This window comes from Arachis ipaensis, chromosome B4 (assembly GCF_059453495.1).
Source record: "Arachis ipaensis isolate K30076 ecotype BB chromosome B4, ASM5945349v1, whole genome shotgun sequence".
NCBI classification, from domain to species: domain Eukaryota; kingdom Viridiplantae; phylum Streptophyta; class Magnoliopsida; order Fabales; family Fabaceae; genus Arachis; species Arachis ipaensis.
In genome coordinates this window covers 7,710,384-7,734,003 of record NC_142439.1, presented here as the reverse complement: position 1 = coordinate 7,734,003, position 23,620 = coordinate 7,710,384, and the positions used below count along the sequence as shown (strand labels likewise).

The window sequence follows — 23,620 nt, the reverse complement described above, 5'->3', positions numbered from 1 at the left end:
AAGTAGCCCATTGCATATTTCAATTCTTTGACTTCAAAATAGTGTCGTCTCTTTTTAGATGTATTTTTATTAAAAAAAAAATGCTATTTGTACATCAAAATTAGCCACTAAAATCAGCCACTAATGTACTTGTGTATAAATACATGTGTGGTTTAATTTATTTTTAATGTGTATTTATATTTCAGCATATATTTTATGCTGATAACTGACTTTGGTAGCTGATTTTAGTGTACACATAGCATAACTCAAAAAAATATATATAGGTATTAAGTAAGAAATTTCATTTAATATCATAAATTGAAAAAATTAAAACTATAAATTGTACTTTTCTTAAGCAGATAAGTTTTAATTATTTTTTATGTTGTGATAAAGATATAGATAATCACTTATGATTTGGGCAGTTAACTTTTTCAATATCAAAGAATCACTTTTTTAAGACAAAATTAAATAAATGAAGTTTAAAAATAAAGGTTCGTTATGTGTATAAATAGGAAAAGTCACGCTTGAAGCAATACACAAGCAATAAAATAATTTTCTCTTTTTTTTTATGTTGCAACTATTTTAAATATTCTTCTTTCTCACTCTTTATATATAATATTAGTAAATATATTAATCATGGCTATTATATTAAAATAGTAATTATGGTGAATATTGTTATCTAATTATACTTTTTTATTTTATATTTATTATATCTTCCTTATTTATTTATTTATTTATTTATTTACAACACGTTATCAGTATGGGACTCTGATAAAATTTTAGGAAGACTCAGGTAATAATTTTTCATTATGTCGAAATTCTCTCATCTTGAATTTAATGCTCTTGATATATCTGGAAACAATTATTTATCATGGATACTAGATGCTGAAATCCATCTTGATTCAATAGATTTTGGAGATACCATTAAGGCTGAAAATAATGCATCTCAGAAGGATAAAGCCAAAGCCATGATTTTTCTTCGTCGTCAACTTGACGAAAGATTGAAAAATAAATATCTCACATTAAAAGATCCTGTAGATCTGTGGAAAAACCTTAAAAAAATGTATAATCATCAAAAGACGGTGATACTTCCTCAAGTCTGATATGAATAGACACACTTACGTCTACAAGATTTTAAATCCATAAATGAATATAATTCAGCAATGTTTCGAATCACCCCACGAATGAAATTATGTGAGAAAAAGATAATTGATAATGATATGTTAGAGAAAATTTTCTCAACCTTCCATGTCTCGAATGTGCTCCTGCAGCAGAAGTATTGAGAAAAAGAATTTAAAAAATATTCTGAGTTAATTTCTTACCTTTTTGTTGCTGAATGCAACAATGAGTTGCTTTTAAAAAATCATGAAACACGCCTAGCTGATGCCGCCCCATTTCCTGAAGCAAATGCGGCAAATCATAACCCCAGAAGAGATAAATGGCAAGGTTTTGACAACAAAAAAAATTATAGAAGGAAGAAAAATTATGTTCACAAGAAATGATCTCACCAGAAGTGAGATAAAGAAAGAAACAATGGGTAAAATAAATTAACAGAGGATAAATGTGTCCGTTGTGGTGGAAAGAGCCATTGGTCGCGTATCTGTCGTACCCCAAGGCACCTAATCGATCTTTATCAAGCATCTTTGAAAAAAGACGACAAAGGAAATGAGATGAATTTTGTTTCGAATGATGCTGAAAATTACACCACTCATTATGAAGTATCTGATTTTTTTGAGGATCTTGAAGAAAATATTGGTCATTTGATCAATGATGGAATAGTTTAATATATAGAATTGTTAAGTATTCATGTAAATAAATAATGTAAGAAACTTCTTGTTAAGTTTTATTTTCTATGCATTTGAATTTCAAGTGTGATGTATATGAATAATGTTTGATAAAATATTTATGTTTATGAATTTCAAAATTACTAAATGTGTTAAGTTCTAAAATAATAATAAAATTTTTAGTATATACTATAATTTTTAGAAAAATATTTTCAATCAAGAAAATAATTTTACTGCACAAATATTTCTACTTATTTTATTATTATTTGTCTTTGAAAAAAATGGCAAAGACATATAGTGAAGATGTTTGCCTTGTGGATAGTGCAAGTTCGCACACCATTCTCAAAAGTAATATATATTTTACTCATCTTGTGCCAAAAGAAGAATATGTTAATACTATTATTGGCTCAGACAATGTGATAGAAAGTTTCGGAAGAGCTATAATTTTGTTTCCCAGAGAAACAAAATTCATAATAAATAATGCAATGTTGTCAACTAAGTTTCTAAGGAACTTATTGAGTTTTAAAAATATTTGCTGAAATGGATATCATATTGAAATAATGAATGAGAAAAATCATGAGTACTTGTATATCACAACTCATGATTCAAATAAAAATATTATATTAGAAAAATTATCCTCACTTTCATCTGGGTTATATTATACTAAAATTAGTGCAATTGAATCACATGGCATTGTAAACAAGAAGTTTACTAACTCAAATGAATTTATAACTTGGCATAATCGATTGAGTCATTCGGGAACAACCATGATGCAGAGAATTATTGAAAACTCCCATGGACATTCACTAAAGAACCAGAAGAAAGAAGATTCTTTAAATCTAGTGAATTTAGTTATGCTGCATGTTTTCAAGGAAAGCTAATTTTATGGCCATCACCAGTAAATAGGGCTGGCAATGGGTAGGGTTAGGGTAGGGTCCTAACCCTACCCACGGGTTGAAAATTTTATTAAAACTCTACCCTATCCTACCCGCGAGTTGAGAATCTCTCAACCCTAACCCTACACGCACCCTAAAATTCTAAACCCTACCCTACTCTACCCTACCCACAGAAATATCAAATTTTTTCAAAGTAAATATAAACTTCAATCATTTCAAATTTTATACATGTTAATAACATAAAAAATAAAAAACTAATGCTCTAAATTACTAAATTAACTAACTAGTTTTAGTGGTTGTTTACTTATTGTAAGTCATTACATAAGGGAGGTTGTGGGTTCAACTCTCACTTCCTTTACTATATACCTAATTTTTATAAAATATGTGTTATATATGAGGTGCGGGTAGGGTAGGGTAGGGTACACCCTAAACCCGTACACTACCCTATCCGCAGGCATACTCGAACCGTACCCTACCCTACTCGCAGCGGATTCGGTAGCCTTCCCTACCCGAACGGGTTGGACCGGGTTGGATACCCGCAGGTAGAGTATGAATTGCTAGCCCTGCTAGTAAAGATTGGATTTGAGTCCCCTGAATTCCTAGAAATAATTTAAGGCGATATATGTGGACCTATTCATCTGCCTTGTGAATCTTTTAGATATTTTATGATCATAATAGACGCATCTTCAAGATGGTCAAATGTGTGTTTATTGTCTTCTCGCAACCTAGCGTTTGCGAGATTACTTGCTCAAATTATTTGATTAAAAGCACAGTTTCTAGAAAATCCAATTAAAGTAATTCGTCTTGATAATGCTGGTAAATTTATTTTCCAAGCCTTTGATACTTATTGTATGGCTAACGGAATAAGCGTTGAATATCCACTAACTCATGTTCACATACAAAATGGGTTACTAGAATTACTTATTAAATGCCTCCAATTAATTGTTAAACCCTTACTTACGAGAACAAATCTCCCAACCTCGATTTGGGGCATACTATTTTATATGCCACAGCACTTATTCGTTTGAGACCAACAAGTTACCATCAGTTTTCTCCTATACAATTAGCTTTTGCCCAGCAGCCAAATATTTTCCATTTAAGAATATTTGGGTGTGCGATATATGTTCCTATTACACCACTTTCTTGCACCAAAATGGAACCCCCAAAAAAATTGGGGATATATATTGGATATGATTCTTCCTCTATAGTAAAGTATCTTGAGATACAAACTGGAGATGTGTTTAAAGCTCGATTTGCAGACTGTCATTTTGATGAATCAAAATTTTCAATATTAGGAGGAGAGAATAAGTTTTGTGAGAAGGAATTTAATTGGAATGCATCATCCTTAATGCATTTAGATCCTCGATCAGGGCAATGTGAACTAGAAGTTCAAAAGATCATACATTTGCAAAGAATAGCAAATGAATTGTCTAATGCATTTTCTTATACAAAGAGGATAACCAAATCCTATATACCAGCTGAAAATGCCCCAATTCGAATAGATGTTCCAGTTGGACAAGTGGCCACTGAAACAAATTCACGCTAGAAGCGTGGTAGACCTGTCGGTTCCAAAGAAAAAAAATCCTTGAAAAAGAAAAGAGGTAAATACTATTCCTGTTGAAAAAGATATAGTAAAGACACCTACAGTTGTCCAAAATTCTAATATAGTTTTGACGTCAGAAGACGTTTAGATACCTGAAAATTGTGAAAATGACGAGATCCCGATAAATTATGTCTTTATAGGAGAAAAATGGGATCAAAATAAGATAATTGTCAATGAAATATTTGCATATAATGTGGCATTAAATATCATGCATGAAACTAAGAATCTTCAGCCAAGAACAGCTGAAGAATGTCGACAAAGGAATGATTGGCCAAAATGGAAAGAAGTTATGAAGACTGAGTTAGACTCACTTGCAAAACGTAAAGTCTGTACACCAGAAGATGTAAAACCTGTTGGATACAGATGGGTACTTGTGAGAAAATGAAATGAGAAAAATGAAGTTATATGCTACAAAGCTCGACTTGTGGCACAAGGTTTTTCTCAAAGGCCCGGTATAGATTATGAAGAAATATATTTCCCTGTAGTGGATGCAATAACATTGCGTTATTTGGTTAGTTTATCCGTATACCATAAACTACATATGCATTTAATGGATGTGGTAATAGTCTACTTATATGAATCATTAGTTCGTGATATATATATATGAAAATCCTTGAAGGTTTAAAGATATCAAAATCGTCCAATGAATATTCACAGGGATTATACTCAGTTAAATTCTAAAGATCTTTATATGGTCTAAAACAATTTAGACAAATGTGGTATAATCGTCCTACTGAGTATCTGGCCAAAAACAGATTCAAGAATGATGATATATGTCCATGTGTTTTCATAAAAAAATCTGCATCTGGATTCATTATAATTGCTGTGTACATTGATGATTTAAATATCATTGGAACTACTGAAGAGATTCCAACAATTATAAAAGCTCTAAAAGAAGAGTTTGAAATGAAAGATTTTGGAAATACTAAATTTTGTCTCGCCCTGCAGATCGAGCATACAAAAAATTGGATCTTTATTTATCAAATAACATACATAGAAAAGATCTTGAAGAGATTTTATATAGATAAGTCACATCCATTAAGTACCCAAATGATCGTAAGATTTTTGGATGTGGAAAAGGATCAATTTCGTCCTAAAGAAGAAAATGAAGATATCCTTGGTCTTGAAGTACCATATCTTAGTGTCATTGGAACGCTAATGTATCTTGTTAATAATACACGACCCGATATATCATTTGCTATGAATTTACTAGCAAGGTATAGTTCCTCTCCAACCAGAAGACATTGGAATGGAATCAAACAAATATTTCGATATCTTCATGGAATGGTTGATATGAGATTGTTTTACCCCTATGGATTCAAGTCACAACTAGTTGGGTATGCAGATACAGGATACTTGTCTGATCCACATAAAGGGAGTTCTCAAACAGGATACCTGTTCATATATGGTGGTACAGCTATATCATGGAGGTTCACAAAATAGACGATTGCAGCAACATCCTCTAATCATGCTGAAATACTAGCGATACATGAAGCAAGTCGCGAGTATTTTTGGCTCAGGAGTCTGATCCAATATATTCTGTCATCATGTGGACTAATTGATCAGAAGATAGCTCCAACTATTCTGTTTGAAGATAATACAGCATGCATTGCTCAACTTAAGGTGGATACATCAAATGTGATAGAACAAAGAATATTTTTCCCAAATTCTTCTTCACTCATGATCTTCAAAATCAATAGACAATTGATATCCAACAAATTCGCTCAAGTGATAATCTGACAGATTTATTTACAAAGTCACTTTCAAAAGAGGCGCTGATTTCGAGCTATTAAATAATGTCGACAAGAGGAGGAGACTGTACTCTTTTTTCCTTGGTCAGATTTTTTTCCATTGGGTTTTTCTTGACAAAATTTTTAATGAGGCATTCCCTATCACAAAGGATTTTGTACTCTTTTTCCTTCACTAAAGTTTTTTCCCATTGGGTTTTTCTTTAGTAAGGTTTTAATAAGGTATAATCCTAAATGGTCATCCAAGGAGAAGTGTTGTGATAAAGATATGGATGACCACTTATAACTTGGGCGGCTAACTTTCAATATTGAAGGAATCACTTTTCAAAACAAATTCAAATAAATGAAGTTTGAAAATGAAGGCTTGTTATGTGTATAAATAGAAGAAGCCGTGCTTGAAGCTAGGGGTGAGCACGGGTAGCGGGTACCCGATTACCTGTCCGAACCCGAACCGAACCAATTAAATTGGTTCTGGAACCAACAGGTAATCGGGTCCAACCCGAACCAAACCGATGGTCTTTGTTAGTGATTGGTTCGGATATCGGTTCTGGGGTGCGGAACCCGAATCAACCCGTGAACCCGATCATATATTAATTAAATAAAAAAAAATTGGTGTTTAATTAAAAAATTTGTATTTCCGTTAGATAAAGATTATTCACTATTAATATGTTTAGATTTTAATGAGTTTAGTTTTTAATATATTTGGTGTTTAACATGTTTGGATTATTTCTATTGATGTTATTGTTGAATTTTTAAGATAAAAATTTGTTTTTTTTTTATGAATTTCAAAGTCATCGGATACCTAATTACCCGAACCAAACCAATCCATTTTTAATCGATTTGGTTTGGTTTGGGTGAATACACAAAAAAATGCAAATCCGAACCAAACCGAACAAATTACATTTTAATCGGTTTCGTTCTAATTTCATCTTGAACCTGAACCAAACCGACACATACTCACCCCTAACCTTTTGACGGCTTCTTTTTCTACAGACTTAGTTTTTTTTTTCAAATTTCTCTTATTCTTCTCTTCTCTTCCTCATTTTTCTTCATCTTTCTCTTTCATTGTTATCGTTGTCACTGCCACTACGCCACCACCTCTATCTCCTCATTCTCTTTCTTTTTTTCATTTGAATTTCTTCGATCTCCTCTTTATCGTTATCGTTATTGTTATTGTCATTGTCATTATTGTCATCTTCTTCTTATATGTATAACAGTTCGAATCCATAATGCAACAAAATTACTTAATGATGACGACACACAAACAAACTGAATTCAAAACAAATTCAGACTAGAATACACCGAAATTAAATCCAGAAAGCACCAAAATTAAATCCAAAATGCACTGAAATTACTAAATGATAACTCAAAACTCCTCTTCATCCTCCTTCTTTTTCATTATCATCATCTTCTTCTTCTCTTCCTTCTCCTCCTCTTTTTTTTTTCATTTTTCTCCTTTGTTATTGTTGTCGTTACTACCACATCACCACCACCACCACCACCTCCTCCTCCTCCTCATCCTCCTTTTCTTCCTCCTCCTCCATCATGATTATTATCATCATCGTTATTGTTATTGTCATTATTATTGTCTTCTTTTTATATGTATAACAGTTTAAATTCAGAATGCACCGAAATTTTTTAATGACGACGACACACAAACAAACTTAGTTTAAAGCAAGTGAAGACTAGATTGCACCAAAATTTAAATCCAGAATGCATCGAACTCAAAACAACTCCTCCTCCTTCTTCCTCTTCATCATTATCACTTCTTCTTTTCTTATTTATCATCTTCTTCTTATTTTACATTCTCATTATTTTTCTAGTTTTACTTTATGAACAAGAATAAAAACACACGAAGAAGGAGGAGAAACGCGAAAAAGAAGGAGAAGAAAATTAAAGAGAAGAGGAGGAAAGAAACGTGAAACTGTTCACGTAATTGGAGCAATTTTTATTAGGCTTAGACCAACTTAGTTAGACTTAATTGTCAAAATAATTTAAATGTATAACATAAGTCAAGATTAAAATGATAGCATAAGTGTCACCTAATAAAGTGCCGAGTCCTAAATTCTTGTTGGCCGTGAATAAGTTTAGTGATTTTGTTGGTTAAGTAGTTACACAATTTATGGTATTCTTTATCCCTTCACGAGTTGTCCGCTAAACAAACAAGTCACCAATGATTATCCACGTTTTTCTTTTTTAATTATACTTTATTACGAAACATTATTCAGTATATTTTACAGCATCAATAAGTATATTTTAAAGCTTTTGTTCTTACCCTTCAAATTCCGAGTCATGGATATAGACTATAGAGTAACTGATATAAAATTTCTAATAAGTTGAAAAAGAAAAAAAAAAAAGAAGATATTTGTGGATCCAGCAATAATGTTCATTATTGTAGCTGTACTTTAATAGCGCTAGAACGAGAAGAAAACGATGAAATAAAAGGCGAGAAATGACTAATGAGAAAACATGTGTGGTGTGTGTGTGAGATTTGCAAGTTGCAGGATAAAAGCAAGAAAGAGCAAGAAACATTTGTGGTGTCGTTGTGTTATATATGAGATGCGACAAGACCGGTATAGTAATAGGCCACTATAGTCTACAGTTAATTAAAAAACGATAATTAAGGTTCTTTGCTTTTACATCTTCGCATTCACATGTTTGATGTTTCCGGTAGCATTTTTATGGGGAGGGATCGGTTTCCTTTGCTCATATTATGAACAAATTTAATGCTAAAAGGCTTAAAAAGGTTGCAGTCACAGATTGCTTTACCTCAATGTAGAAGTAGTAGATAATGTTAGATTTTTAGTATCTGGTATGGTGTTCAGTGTTCACGGGAGGCGGACATTAGTATCTTGTAAAGTCTTTTCTTTTTTTCTTTTTCTCTTTCTTTTTTAATCAAGAATGTCACTACTAGTTGTAAAGCAATATACCACCAATTATGGATTTGCCAATAGAGATTAACAATTAACGACGAGTTATAAAGTTTTTATTAAGATTATCAAAACTGAATCAGTAATTATTCATAAAATTAGATGTAACATAATAGAGTTTGTTTTTTGTATAGCTGTCAAGTTGGTTAGTTTGTTAGACATAATTATAGCACTATTAGTTAGTAATTTATTTTTTTTTTGCTATATATATTGTAATTGGTACTCAGTATTTTGTGGTGGTTCTTTTAATCAATTATTCTCTCTTTTCACTTCTTTCTAATTCTTCTTCCATTACTTTAAATTTCAATGACCTGAGAGTACATCACCAACCTTCTTATTTTCTTATAATTATTTTTGTAATTCACTTGAATTTTAAGCTTGGTATCATTTTACATGGTATCAGAGCGAGAAGATCCAACTATGGCAGATAATTTAGCTAATCCGAATGCAAGCCCTTCATCAAATTCCGGTGCAGATTTTGAGAATTTCACCGCTTTCATGCGTCAATTCTCTCAGTTCCAGGCACATCTTGACAGATCTAGTTCCTCTTCTGCAATTTCTAATCCGATTAGCCCTTATTTTCTTCATCCAGGAGAAAGTCCTGGTTTGGCTCTAATTCCGCTTAAATTGACACCTCAAAATTATTATCAGTGGTCGCACGATATGTGGAGAGCACTCAGATCGAAGAACAAGGTGAAATTCCTCGATGGATCCATTCTAAAACCAGGTGAAGGTGATCCTAATTTTGAAGCATGGGATAGGTGTAACAATTTTCTCCTCTCCTGGATCAACCACTCTCTCAGCCCTGAAATCGCTAAGAGCGTGATGTGGATTAGCTCAGCTCCAGACTTGTGGAATGATTTAAAACGTCGTTACTCACAGGGAGATGTCTTTCGAGTTGGTGCGTTAAAAGAAGAATTTTATGCACTCAAACAAGGTGATCTTACTGTTACCTCTTACTTTGCTATGTTGAAAGCTATTTGGGAAGAATTAGAAAATTTATGTGCTATTCCTAGTTGTGTTGCTTGTGTTAATGGATGTTCATGTGGATTACGAATTGTTCGAGACTATGCTTCTGAGGAATATGTTGTCAAATTTTTAAAAGGATTGAATGAGTAATATTCAAATGTTAAATCACAAATCATGCTAATGAAGCCGTTACCTGAAATCAACACAGTACTATCTATGTTAACCCAACAAGAGCAAGAATTGAATTGTGACCCGTAAAATAGCAACATAGTGACTAACTCTTTAGAGGTGCAAACCTCAACTGGAGGCGGTTCATTTTCTGGAAGAGGCAGAGGCCGTGGATGAAATTCAGGCAGAGGAGGAAATCAAAAATCTTATAGTCGAGGCTACACTTCAAAGTTTTGTAGCTACTGTAATCGAATTGGTCATTTAGCAGAGACATGCTATAAGAAAAATGGCTTTCCTACTCACCAAAAGCAGCGAGTAGCCAATCAACTTAGCACTGACAAGATAGTTGAGAATTCTAGTGCTGAGATTGCTGATTCTAACCAGGATAAAAAGAGCGATGATACAGTACTTGTGTTGACTCCAGATCAGAAGGAAACCTTACTAGCACTCCTTCAACAATCACGCATGCCAACTTCAAATAGTGTAAACCACATTACTTCTTCCGCCACCCTTACTCAACCAAAAGGTAGGCATTGCTTGAGTGTATCATCAAATTTTACTAAAACTTCTTGGATACTTGACAGTGGAGCTACTGATCATGCATCCTATATTCAAGAGTCTTTCAAAACTTTTCATTATATGAGACCAGTTTTGGTAAATCTACCTGATGGTTCTACCACTACAACAAACATTTGTGGCACTGTGCAACTCTCTAAACATTTGATTCTTACCAATGTTTTATTCATACCTCACTTTAAATATAATTTGATTTCAGTGTCTAAACTCACAAAGTCATTACATTGTGAATTAAAATTTACTGATTCTTTTTGTGAGATACAGGTACTCCCATCATTGAAGATGATTGGGCAAGCTAAAGTCATTGGTGATCTTTATGTGATGGATGCTCAACCTTGGAAACTAACTACACTAGAAGTTAACACACATTCTGTAAATGTCACAGTGCAGCAAGATTTAGGAACTCTATGGCATGCTAGACTAGGTCTTTTACCATCCAAAAGAATGTCAATCATGAAAAATACATTTCCATTTATTGAATGCATTTCATCATCTCATGTTTGTGATTCTTGCCACTTGGCTAGACAAAAGAAATTGTCTTTTCGCATTAGTAATACACAATCAGAATATATTTTTGATTTGTTACATATAGATATTTGGGGACCACTCTCACTTTTATCTACTGCTGGCCATAAATATTTTCTTACAATTGTGGAAGATAAAACGAGGTTTACTTGGATTTATTGCATGAAACTAAAATCCGAAACTAGAGTGTTAGTAGAAAATTTTGTTCAAATGGTGCAAACTCAATTTCATAAAGTTGTGAAACAAATTAGAACAGATAATGGGATGGAATTTAAAATGAACTCCTTCTATAACTCAAAAGGAATATTACATCAAACATCTTGTGTTGAAACTCCTCAACAAAACGGAATTGTTGAGAGGAAGCATCAACATATACTGAATATTGCAAGAGCACTTTTGTTTCATTCTAATGTGCCAAAATGTTTTTGGCACTATGCTATGCAACATTCAGTACATTTAATAAATAGACTACCAAGCACCTTCTTGAATCATCAAACGCCTTATGAGGCACTTTTCAAGAATAAACCAGATTTGACTCATCTCAAGGTGTTTGGTTGTCTTGTTTTTGCTACCACTTTGAGTACTAATAGAAGAAAATTAGATCCTAGAGCTAGAAAATGTGTTTTTCTTGGTTATCAATCAGGAACAAAAGGGTCCATTTTGTTTGATTTAAAATCCAAAGAAATTTTTATATCAAGAAACACTGAATTTTATGAACACTATTTCCCATTCAAACAAATATCAAGCACTGATTTTTCTATAGATCAGCCTTCAATTGAATCATCCAATTTTGACCCTTTTGCATTCTTTTATAATAACTCTGCACATACTTCTTCATATGAGCATACTCATGGCATAATTGCACCTCACACCATACACACTACACCTGATTTATCTGCCACTTCTACATCACCTATGGCATCTCTTCATGATATAGCAGATTCTGCATCACCCGCCACCTTAGACTCAGCATCTGCATTGGCACCATTGGAACATTCATCCATTCATATTGAGTCACAATCTGCTGCACCAGTTTTGAGAAGGTCTGAACGAGAAAGAAAAACACCCTCTTATCTTAAAGATTTTCATTGTTTCTATATTTCATCACATAGAGATCCAATCAATGCGGCCCAATTACCTTCAACATGTAAGTATCTCCTTTCTCACCATTTGTCATATTCATTGTTTACTCCCAAGCACCAGGCCTTCACTTTTGCTCTCATAAATAACTCGGACCCCAAACACTATTCTGAGGCTGTTATGCATGATTGTTGGAGGAAGGCTATTGAGGCAGAACTCACTGCTCTTGAGCAAAGCAAAACCTGGATCATCACTTCTCTTCCTCCTGGAAAGAATGCAGTTGGTTGTAAGTGGATTTTTCGCACAAAATTCCACCCAGATGGCACTATCGAGAGGCATAAGGCACGTCTTGTTGCCCAAGGTTTCACTCAAATTCCTGGAGTCGATTACATTGACACCTTTAGTCCCGTTGTGAAAATGAGCACTGTGCGTGTTCTTCTTACCGTTGCAGCAGCAAAGAATTGGCATCTTCATCAACTTGATGTGAATACAGCTTTTCTCCATGGAGACCTACATGAGGACGTTTATATGAAACTTCCAAAGGGGTTACAGTGTTCCAATCCAAACTTAGTCTGCAAGTTGACAAAATCTTTGTACGGTTTGAAACAAGCTAGTCGCCAATGGAACATCAAGTTGTCTGCTGCACTTGCTGATCTGGGGTTTACTCCATCTGAAAATGATCACTCGCTTTTTACCAAATCCACAGGTACAACTTTCACAGCTATTCTTGTTTATGTTGATGATCTTGTGTTAGCTGGAGATGATTTGAGTGAAATTCAAGCTGTCAAAATGTTTTTGGATGATAAATTCAAAATTAAAGACCTTGGCCTTCTTAAGTTCTTTATTGGGATGGAGGTAGCACGAAGCAATGCTGGTATTGCACTGTATCAAAGAAAGTATGCATTGGATTTGATCACAGACTGCTGTTTGCTTGGTGCAAAACCAGCATCTACTCCTATGGAGTACACTACTTCTCTGTCTAAGGCTTCAGGCTCCCCTCTTCCTGATGCAACCATCTATCGTAGATTGGTGGGCAGACTTCTGTACCTTACTAACACAAGACCAGATCTCAGCTACTCTGTTGGATGCCTATCTCAGTTCATGGATTCACCAACTGATGCCCACTTGAAGGCTGCCTATAGGATCATCCGGTATCTAAAACAATCACCAGCAACTGGCTTATTTTTCTCTGTCAACAATTCTTTCACACTATCTGGTTACACTGATTCTGATTGGGGGGCTTGTAAAGACACCCGAAAATCCATCAGTGGTTATTGTTTCTTCCTTGACCAAACTCTTATTTCTTGGAAGAGTAAGAAGCAGGCTACAGTTTCAAGGTCGTCCTCAGAAGCAGAATATCGCGCCCTTGCTAATGGCACTTGTGAACTCGTTTGGTTACTCAAACTACTAAAGGAATTCAACATTCTTCCTCCTCTTCCGGTTGATATCTTCTGTGATAATAAATCTGCTATCTATATTGCTTCAAATCCTATCTTTCATGAAAGAACCAAGCATGTTAAGGTTGATTGTCATGTGGCTTGAAACAAGTTCAAAGAAGGGGTTTCTAATCTTAGGCACGTTGTCTCCAGTGAACAACCGGCTGATCTATTCACTAAATCCCTTCCTCCAGGACCATTCTCTCATTTGCTTTCCAAGCTGGAATTACTTGATTTGCACAAACCACGTAATACCAGCTTGCGGGGGATGTAACATAATAGAGTTTGTTTTTTGTATAGCTGTCAAGTTGGTTAGTTTGTTAGACATAATTATAGCACTATTAGTTAGTAATTTATTTTCCCTTTTGCTATATATATTGTAATTGGTACTCAGTACTCTGTGGTGGTTCTTTTAATCAATTATTCTCTCTTTTCACTTCTTTCTAATTCATCTTCCATTACTTTAAATTTCAATGACCTGAGAGTACATCACCAACCTTCTTATTTTCTTATAATTATTTTTGTAATTCACTTGAATTTTAAGCTTGGTATCATTTTACATTAGAAGTTTAAAGATTCAACTAAATTATATATAAGTTTATTTTAAATGCATTAAATATATAAAATATTTTATACAATTATTTTTGCTAACGTGATGTTATGTTATTAAATTTGTATAAAATTATTTTACATTAATAATTCATTAAAATTAGATTAAATTATATATATTAAACTGATTAACCACTAAAAATAGAATCAGTTAACTTGTCGCATATAAATTAATTCGTCATTTTTTAAACTTTTTTTTTGCAACTTTTTTTATCATTACATTATCTCATTCCAATCTTAGTTGGAATTTAAACTTGGCTAAACTTGTTTAAAAGACAATTTAATTTACTATTTTTTTTTCAAGATCCTATCACACACGTCTATCTTTCTTTCCCTTCTTCATGGGTTCTATATAACAATTTTCTAGACATGGCTAGAATTTGAATCGATACACCTTCTAACAAAGCATACATGTATGTCATTAGTACATGCCTTGCAGTATCTAATTTACCACTTGATCTAGGTCTTTAATCAATGTTTTGAAAATTAGTTCAAATTGGTCATTCAGACCGGTTGAACCAAAAACTAGGGCGCGGATTCGGTACGCGGAAGGACAATGCGCATCGAAACGCCATTTTGGTGTTTGGCGCACCGGTCAGCTAGGGAGTGCCAGAATGAAAATGCATGCTTTTTTCGTGTTTTTTCTGCAATTTCATATAAAATAGGAGGGGTCATTTTTACGATTTTTAAAATGCATACATTTAACTTAATTGTTAGAATTAGTTGGACACTCAGTATTTGGTTAACAACTATTACTGCCGCCCTCTTCCTCCCCTTCCCCTCCGTTGCAATCGCATCGTCCCTTCCATCATCTTCACCACCGAGAGCGACTGAAACCTCCCTACTCAGCTAACTTCTTCTCCCCCACTCAGCCATGGTGGCTTTGGCAGCGTCTTGTTCCAGCAACTCATCAGACAAGATTCGCAGTTTTTGAACCACGAAATGCTATTTTTTTGGGATTGAGAAAGTGTTCAGTGTTAACGATTCTGTTTAGGCGGATCCAAGCACACCAACAGCCTCACCTCTGATGACAATGGTACCTGATTTGCATTGTTGGTTGTCTTCGGCAATTGATGGCTTTGCCGTCTCCATCAATGGAAAGAAAGTACCTATTGTATTATCACCCTTCACTTGATTTACAAATATCTCCTTTTGTTTCGTCATAGGCCACCAATTTTCTTTGAAGGACATCCCCTAATTTTACGTGTTTCGCTAAATTACCGCATTGTTGTTGTTTGGCACAGGGTAGCCGGAGATGAAGATACCCTTGGGGGCGTGCGTGTCGCCGAGAAAGTAGAAATGTATGATGGAGCAGACCATGGAGTTGGATCGGTTGAGGGTGAAGGCTTTGCAGGGATGGAGTCGGACGAGTACGATTTACAGGAAGATGAAACAGAACACGACCATCATGCAGAGGCCGATGTCGACAATGGGGATGCGGTTGAATTGGAAGACAATTTGGACGGCGTCGGAGGAATGTCTGACAATTATGCGGATGATGAGTTGTACGCTGTTGATTCTGGCGAATTGATAGGTTCGATTGATTTTTTAAACTTGAGCGAGGAGGAGGTTCTCCGCTTTAATTTTGCAGATGTTGACATTGCATTTGAGTTCTACCAGCAATATGCAAAGCACCATGGCTTTGGCACGAGATGTTTTAGAAGCGAAAAACGTGGTGAAGTAAAGATACGGCAGGAGTTCATGTGCCACCGACAAGGGTACCGATCCCGAAGTTCTACTCAATGCCTAACCGGCAAAAGAGGCTAAGGGCCGAGACACGGTGTGGATGCCCTGCAAGGATGCTACTTCGCATGGACGATGAATCAGGACGTTGGCACGTTGCATACTTTTCAAACGCGCATAACCACCACGTTCTTGAGTTACGATTTTCTTCCATGCTCCCAAGCCATCGGAGGATGAGCGAAGCAGACATCGAGCAGATGAACGACATGCGCAAATGGGGCATTGGCGTCTCGCGAATCCGCAGTTTTATGGCGAGCCTGACCGGCGGGTATCATAATGTCCCCTACATAACAAGGGACATGCACAATGTAAATGCGAAGCAACGAAGAGAGGGTGGCCTAGATGCGGAATCGTGCTTAAGGTATCTCCGAGAGTGCAAGGCAAATGATCCAACACTATACTACAAAGAAGTTGTTGACGAGGAGGGCGTGTTACAACATTTGTTTTGGTGTGACGGCACCAGCCGAATTGATTACCAGGTATTTGGAGACGTGGTTGCATTTGATGCAACCTACAAGAAAAACGTTTACCTTTTACCTCTTTTAGTATTCTCCGGTGTGAATCACCACAACCAAACGGTTCTCTTTGCCGCTGCACTCGTGGCAGACGAGAAAGAAGAGACCTATGTTTGGCTGTTTCAATAGTTGCAAACTGTAATAAAAGGGAAGGCTTACCGTGTCCATAATAACTGACAGTGACCGGCAAATGAAGTCTGTGATCGAGCAAGTTTTCCTAGAGGCTCACCATCGACTCTGTGCTTGGCACCCCCTCCGAAATGCCACGAGCAACATCGGAAAGCCTAACTTCACCAGGATGTTTAAGGATTGTATACTTGGCGACTACGAGGTTGGAACATTCCAGAAAAAGCGGTTTGAGATGGTGGAGAAATTTGGCGTCGCTGATAAAAGATGGGTACAAGACATGTACGAGAGAAGGCATAGTTGGGCCACAGCACACATACGAGGAAGGTTCTTTGCCAGATTTCGCACAACCTCAAGGTGCAAGGGCTTGCACGCTGTGGTATCACGGTATGTTAAGTCTCGATACAATTACACTAATTTTTTACGTCATTTCCATCGATGCTTGATGTTCGTGCGTGCAAAGGAAGTGGAGGCGGATTTCGAGTGTGCAAAGGGTGACCCTGTTATGACCACCAACCTGAAACAGTTGGAGCAGAGTGCAGCCGAGAACTACACTGGGGCAATATTCTATTTGTTTGTTCCTATTCTTGACAGGGCCTGTGCAATAAAGGTGGTTGATTCTAAAGACAACGGTTTGTATTTTATCCACACCGTCTCTTGATACGGCACTCTAGGGAAAGATTGGCATGTTGTTGCAACGTCTAAAATGAGCAAGATCCGATGCACGTGCATGAGAATAGAATGTTTCGGGGTCCCCTGCGAACATATAATTGCGGTGCTTTGTCGATGGGAACAGCAAGAGGTGCCACCATGGCGTGAAGTGGAACGCAGGCTCGAGGTTGTGGAGATCAAGCTAGGGTTATTGCTCCGCCTGTGTTATCGTCAAACTCCGCTAAGGACACACGGCTCTAACGATCAGGAGCCTCCCGGGCAGAATGAAGACGATGTTGGGGGTATTTGACCTACTGCAAATGTTTCATATCTTTATGTCATGTTGTTTTCTGTCGAAGCCTGTATGAACATTTTATTTGCTTTGTTTGTTTAGTCATCTTTTTTGTTCTTCCGAAATGCTACTAAAAAATTGGTTAATATAATTATATCTACTTTTGCACCATTCAAGTTGCTCTGTTTATTTACTCTCCCATTTCTGAGCTTGTTTGTTTATTTACTCTTCCACTTCTTAACCTTCAGGTGGGAGAAAACCCATAAACTGTATTCCAACATTGGATTTGTCTTAATCACAAATTATAATCATTTGTGTATACCCGCGTACTGAAGTTATAATATAGTCGAATCAAACAAATTACTAATATTTGAATAGAGGCATTTTTTTTGGTTGACGATGAACAACAATGCCTTTTAATTATGTTAACTTATTGGATCAAACTGACATTTTTTCAACCAAGACATAGAATGTTAACAAATCATCATTTCTAGGCACTGTTTTGGCGGATTACATGAAGTTACATAAAGATAACCCTACAACAGTACATTCGGGGGCAGATTAATAATAGTGGTAAACAGCCACGTTCACTAAAATGTAAACATTTCCACTCACAAAAATAGAAACATAATAAAAATATATTTAATATGAGGATTACCATGCGTAAATTCTTAACAAAAGTAGAGATAATGCTTCATACGGTAATACCAGATACGAGAATCATAAACAACAAACTTGGGAAACACAAACCCCAAAATAGACATTTTTATTCGAATGCAAACAACTCCAGGAACACCCGAACCTCGTAATCGGTTAGGCACTACACACACGAGACACGGGACAAATCTTCCACAGCACCCATGGTGCCTCGGGTACGGCAACTGGTAGATCAACAAACCTCGGACTGTCCAGGATCCAACAGCTTAACCTCCACCCACCGACCCTCGAATACCTGCCTGAAGACCTCTCTGCACCTTTCGAGCGCTCCAGAATCACGTACAATTTCAAAAATTTCAAGTCTCTTTCGCATGTGCTCTTCGTCTTCCTTGCCATGAGGCAGTAGCAGCATCGCACACATGTAACAGGCTTCCAGGTCGCCCCCAGTTGCAGCCATAGTCTGAGTATCCATTCCATCAATGCAGTGACCAATCCAGACGAATTCAGTCATCCCCACCCAGAGTAGGGCAGCCAGATTTCCTGCCTCCACTCAGCATTCTAGGAATTTGTTTTCAAGACGACCATAGTAGTATAAAAAAGACGCAATCGGCAACTCCAACATCGACGCCTCCTTGTAAACAGCGTCAGACCTCGCTGCATCCAGAAATACCTTGCAAGTCACCTGCATGTTGAACAGATCCTTAATCGAATACAATGCAACCTTCGTAGCAATCCTGACCCATATGTCACGAGGAAGAAGATTCAGCAGATTTTCATACTCAACGGATACGGTCCCTTTCCCTCCGATCTTCTTGGCTGCATTCCTTTTCTTTCTGTTCTTCATGGAATCTCCAGCCATTTGCAAGCACCTTAGGCCAAGGGTTTTAGAAAATATCAAGACGAGACACGACCACCAACGATACGTTTTGTGCTCTTATTATATCCTTTTTTGTTGTTAAAATGGTTCAGTGCCTCGTACGTTTCTTTACTGATTGTTCTGGAAAAGATCAGATAATTAATAGGGGACAAACGAAATACTCGTTTTCATTTTTTTATTTTTCTAGAAATCTGAAAACCGATGTTTTGGTTCTAATCACTTTTATCACTTTTATTTAATTAAGGAACTTGAAAAAATGGAGAAGGAACCATCAAAACATATGATTAGATACAATACAATACAGTTGTTAATTTAATTTATTTTAATAATAATGTACTATCCTATTCAAATACTTTGGTTTTACAATGCAATAATTTAATCTTAATTGTTCGATTTTTGTGTTATATTTATGTCAACTTAGTTGCTTACTTTAATTACTCGCTGAATAAATGTTATATTTTCTTCTTCTTTTTTTCATCAAAATTGTTTAAATTAATCTTTTATTTTTCTAAAAATAAACCCCCTTTATTTACACATTAGTTACGAAAAAAATCATACCAAGCAACTTCCTATATATAGCCCGTTATTGACAACCCAAACCCTACTAACCGTTATTCAGTTCTTCTCTGCCGTAACTCCTTCTTCCCACTCTCTGTCTATCCTTCTCCCTCTCCTTATTATTGCGACCCTCCATTGCTCTCTCCGCCGTGTGCCACACCGCCACACTCATCTCCGCCGTGTGCCACACCGCCACACTCATCTCCGCACACGGCTTCCACTTCGCACCCTCGGTGTAACTTCAGAAGGACCCACCCAGAGGAGAACCATCGTCGCCGGAACAAAAATCGTTGCTTTAAGGGTCGTCGTAGTCTGCCATATGTCATCGTCTTCTCCTGAGAAAATGTCACAGAAATCCGTCACCGACCACGCCATTAGTCCCGACGACCTCGCAGAACTGTCCATCGCCGCTCTGATCGATATCATCCGTGAAGATGATAAGTGCGCAGATCGTGACCTCGTTGAGGCTGCACTGATCAAGAAGGAGGAGATTTTGAAGGCTAGACTTGAAACAACCAAAGCAGAGCTAAGGGAGGCGAGGGTGGAGATGTTTGCCGCTAAGTTCGTGGCGAAGGCAAAGAAGGATGAACTGCAGGAAGAGGAGAAGGCACATCGACGATTGGAAACGATGTTGCAAATGGTGCAGCGAAGGAATGAGGTGACGTTTGCCAATTGGATCACAAACAAAACGAATTGATGCCAGAAATCGCCAAGCTTCGTCGACGGAAACAGCACGAGGTGCCAGCGTGGCTTGAGCTGGAACGCAGGCTTGATGTTTTGGAGGGAAAGCAAAAGTTCTTACTTTTTCGGGGTCATCGTAAAGCACCGAAGATGGCACACAACTCTTACGATCGGGGGCCAGCCGGCCAGAAAGAAGACGGGGTCGGAGGTATTTGACCTGTTGCACATGCTTGATATCTTTATGTCATGTTTTTCGTCGAGGCCTGTATGATCCTTTTATTTCCTTTGTTTGTTCTGTCTCCCATTTGATCTTCTGTAGTGGAACTTAAACTCGGTTAATATAATTATATCTACTTTAATCTGTTTGTTCTTAATTTCAAAAGTCATGTGACCGGTTGACACATAATTAGGGATTTATGTCACGATGGAGCCAAATACCATTTCCAAATCATGATTTCGGACCCATTTCGGCAACTATTTACGTGTGCGTTATCAAATACGTGTTTATCGATTTATCCTTCCTTGAAGATTGGTATTACCCTACAGGCAACACGTTTGATTGTCACTAATGTTTACGGGATCCTTCTAATTTAAAGGCACATACCATTATTTTACACTAGACAATAAAAAAGAGGAATGTAAACATAGTATCATTTTTATGATATCCTAATATTATATCAAATTATAGGAGATAAACATCTTTCAAATTAGATTGCTTAGATGAACAAAGAATACAAAGCCATTGATTGAAACAAAATTCGAAGTACTTCTCTCTCGGGTTATAATAAAAAAATTAGTGCAATTACATAATAAAAACTCCTTAAAAAATGAAAGCAAATTTTGTTCTTTAAAAGACAAGTATTCAATCTCTCAACCAGTTATATTATACAAATACAATCCCGTGTTCAATTGGAACATATAGCATGCTAATTATTCAACGTTTCTACAGATTTTATACAACATCGTCAATTATTATTGCACATATAAAAAAATCTCGTTCCCATTTTTTACCTGACCCCTTTCGGTGACTCCCAATTGCCTATCCAAGTTGCCAATTTTGTATAAATTCATTGTCACGATCTAAGATAATACCCAGCCCCAGAAAAAAACAGACGATGGTGTAAAAGGTTGATTGATTAAACAGTCTTCTGTCTATTCAAACGTCACTTCAATAGTGCAAAGTTCAGATCAAATCCCCCTCAAGAAGAAAGCATTATTTGGACGAAGTTCTAGCCAAGATATGCATTAATTGTGTCGTCTGTGCCATCCACATAATCATGATAAATTATTTGATCAAACTGACAGTTTTTTAACAAAAAATAAAATAAAATAAAATACACCATCAATACACATAGCAAGAGGTTAATGAAGGATCATAACAAACCGACATTTGCTAGCCACTGTATTGACGGATTACATAAAGATAAACCCATAACAGTACAGTCAGGGGGCAGATTAACAAGAGTGGTAAACAGTCACGTTCATTCAAATGCAAACATTTCGAAGAACACCCTGACATCGTAGAAAATGTCCGTCAAGAACTCCCTGAACCTCTAGACCTGCCCAGAAGTATGGATAACTTCAATCATTTGAACACCCCTTTGCACTTCGTCTTTGTCTTCGTGTCCGCACAGTAGGCACATGACACACAAGTAACCGGCTTCAACGCTGTCCTCTGTTGAGGCCCTAGAAAGCAGTTCCATCCCTTTGTCACGGCAGTCAAACTGGAAATACTCCATGAACCCCTGCCAGAGTATAGCATCCACATTTCCTACTTCCACGCAGCGATCAAGGAATCTCCTTTCAGGCCTGTCGAGGTAAATTAAAAAGTACACTAACGGTTTATACGACATTGTCGCATGCTTGTATACAGCATCTAAACTCGCCACACCCAGGAACACCTTACACATCGCCTGCATGTTAAACAGATCCTCAATCGAATTCAATGTAACCATCGTGATAATCCTAGACCATATTTCGCGAGGAAGAAGATTCAGCGGACATTTGTGCTGAACGGATACGTTTTCTTTCTTTCCATCCTTCTGGGAACTTTCGGCCATTTGCAAGGACTTGGTGAAGGGATTATTGGAGATTATAAAGAGGAGAGATGAATTTGTAAATGACCTTGTAGCATTTTGCTTTTTAATATACTGCCATTGGGGGGTTCAGTACTGCATACATTTTCCTAGATGTTTTCTTCATTTACCGATGTGTCCAGATAAAACCAGGTATTAATACATGGATGGAATGTTAGCTGTTATATATTATTATAGTATAATTTGTACTTATCACGATAGTATAATTATATTAATTAAAAAAGCATATATCATATTTAACTGCGAACACATATAACAATTTCCTTCTATCCTATAAAAGCGAATATTTTATATATTATATACTAGCATTTATTATTAAGGTTTAGCGCCTCATACGTTTTGTTGTCCAACATTTTGGATAAGACTGGATTGTCCTTATGCAAAATGACAGTGCCGTTTTCATTTTCTTAATTTACTTTCTATACTGTCTACAAGTGCAAAAATGGAAAACGTCAATGACGGTTTGGTTTTTTTAGAAAATTTATTTAGCCAAGGGACTCGATAACAATTTATATTGAGAATTAATTCTAGATAAAAATTAATTCTAAAAATATAATAAATTTATTGAAATTAATAGTGGTGATTTATACGACACATGTTATTACTTTTTTCTTTCCTGATGCAAGTACACCCCTATTCCTGAACCTAGAGTCCCTGCACCCCTACTCCTGAGTATGGGGTCCGCGTGAAGTACACCCCTACTCCTGAACATGGGGTCCGCATGCAAGTAAACCTCGACTGTTTTTGCACCATTCTAGTTGCTTTATTTATTTACTCTTCCATTTCTTAGCCTATAGGCGAGAGAAAAATCCATAAACTGTATTCCACCATCAAGCCTAACCCCCTCTCCCTCTGCAAGGTCTACTAGATCTCCTCTAATAAACGGATGGCAATGCGACCAGAAGGTGCGTGGAACGTCGTGTTTAGAGGGAGGATACCTGGAATATACCCCACCTGAGAGACAGCATTGGCTCAGGTGGATGGCTTTCCACGGAACCTGTTTCTTCATTACCGGAGATACCAAGAAGCCGTGAACACCTGGAACGACTACTTTTAGGTGACTACATCGCCTGTTCCGGGGCTGGGCAGCGAGTTCCCGCCGGCGTTGGAGTTCAATCGAT

General features: G+C 36.5%; 4 protein-coding genes across 4 annotated transcripts; 3 read left to right on the top strand and 1 right to left on the bottom strand.

Moving 5' to 3' along the window:
• Positions 1 to 9,333: 9,333 nt before the first annotated feature.
• Positions 9,334 to 13,800, top strand: LOC148566587 (uncharacterized). The gene is made up of 4 exons (XM_088484320.1): positions 9,334 to 10,055; positions 10,317 to 10,812; positions 10,918 to 11,077; positions 11,942 to 13,800. Exons 1-4 carry the CDS (start codon positions 9,334 to 9,336, stop codon positions 13,798 to 13,800), a joined length of 3,237 nt encoding a protein of 1,078 aa, XP_088340446.1.
• A 2,314-nt stretch (positions 13,801 to 16,114) lies between these two features.
• Positions 16,115 to 16,690, top strand: LOC107635951 (protein FAR1-RELATED SEQUENCE 5-like). Its single transcript, XM_016339497.1, has one exon. The coding sequence runs from the start codon at positions 16,115 to 16,117 to the stop codon at positions 16,688 to 16,690; it is 576 nt and encodes a 191-aa protein (XP_016194983.1).
• Positions 16,691 to 16,751: 61 nt separating this feature from the next.
• Positions 16,752 to 17,648, top strand: LOC148566586 (protein FAR1-RELATED SEQUENCE 5-like). Its single transcript, XM_088484319.1, has 2 exons — positions 16,752 to 17,319; positions 17,362 to 17,648. Exons 1-2 carry the CDS (start codon positions 16,752 to 16,754, stop codon positions 17,646 to 17,648), a joined length of 855 nt encoding a protein of 284 aa, XP_088340445.1.
• A 4,308-nt stretch (positions 17,649 to 21,956) lies between these two features.
• Positions 21,957 to 22,463, bottom strand: LOC107635949 (putative F-box protein At1g67623). The gene has a single exon (XM_016339496.2). The coding sequence runs from the start codon at positions 22,461 to 22,463 to the stop codon at positions 21,957 to 21,959; it is 507 nt and encodes a 168-aa protein (XP_016194982.2).
• Between the last annotated feature and the right edge of the window lie 1,157 nt (positions 22,464 to 23,620).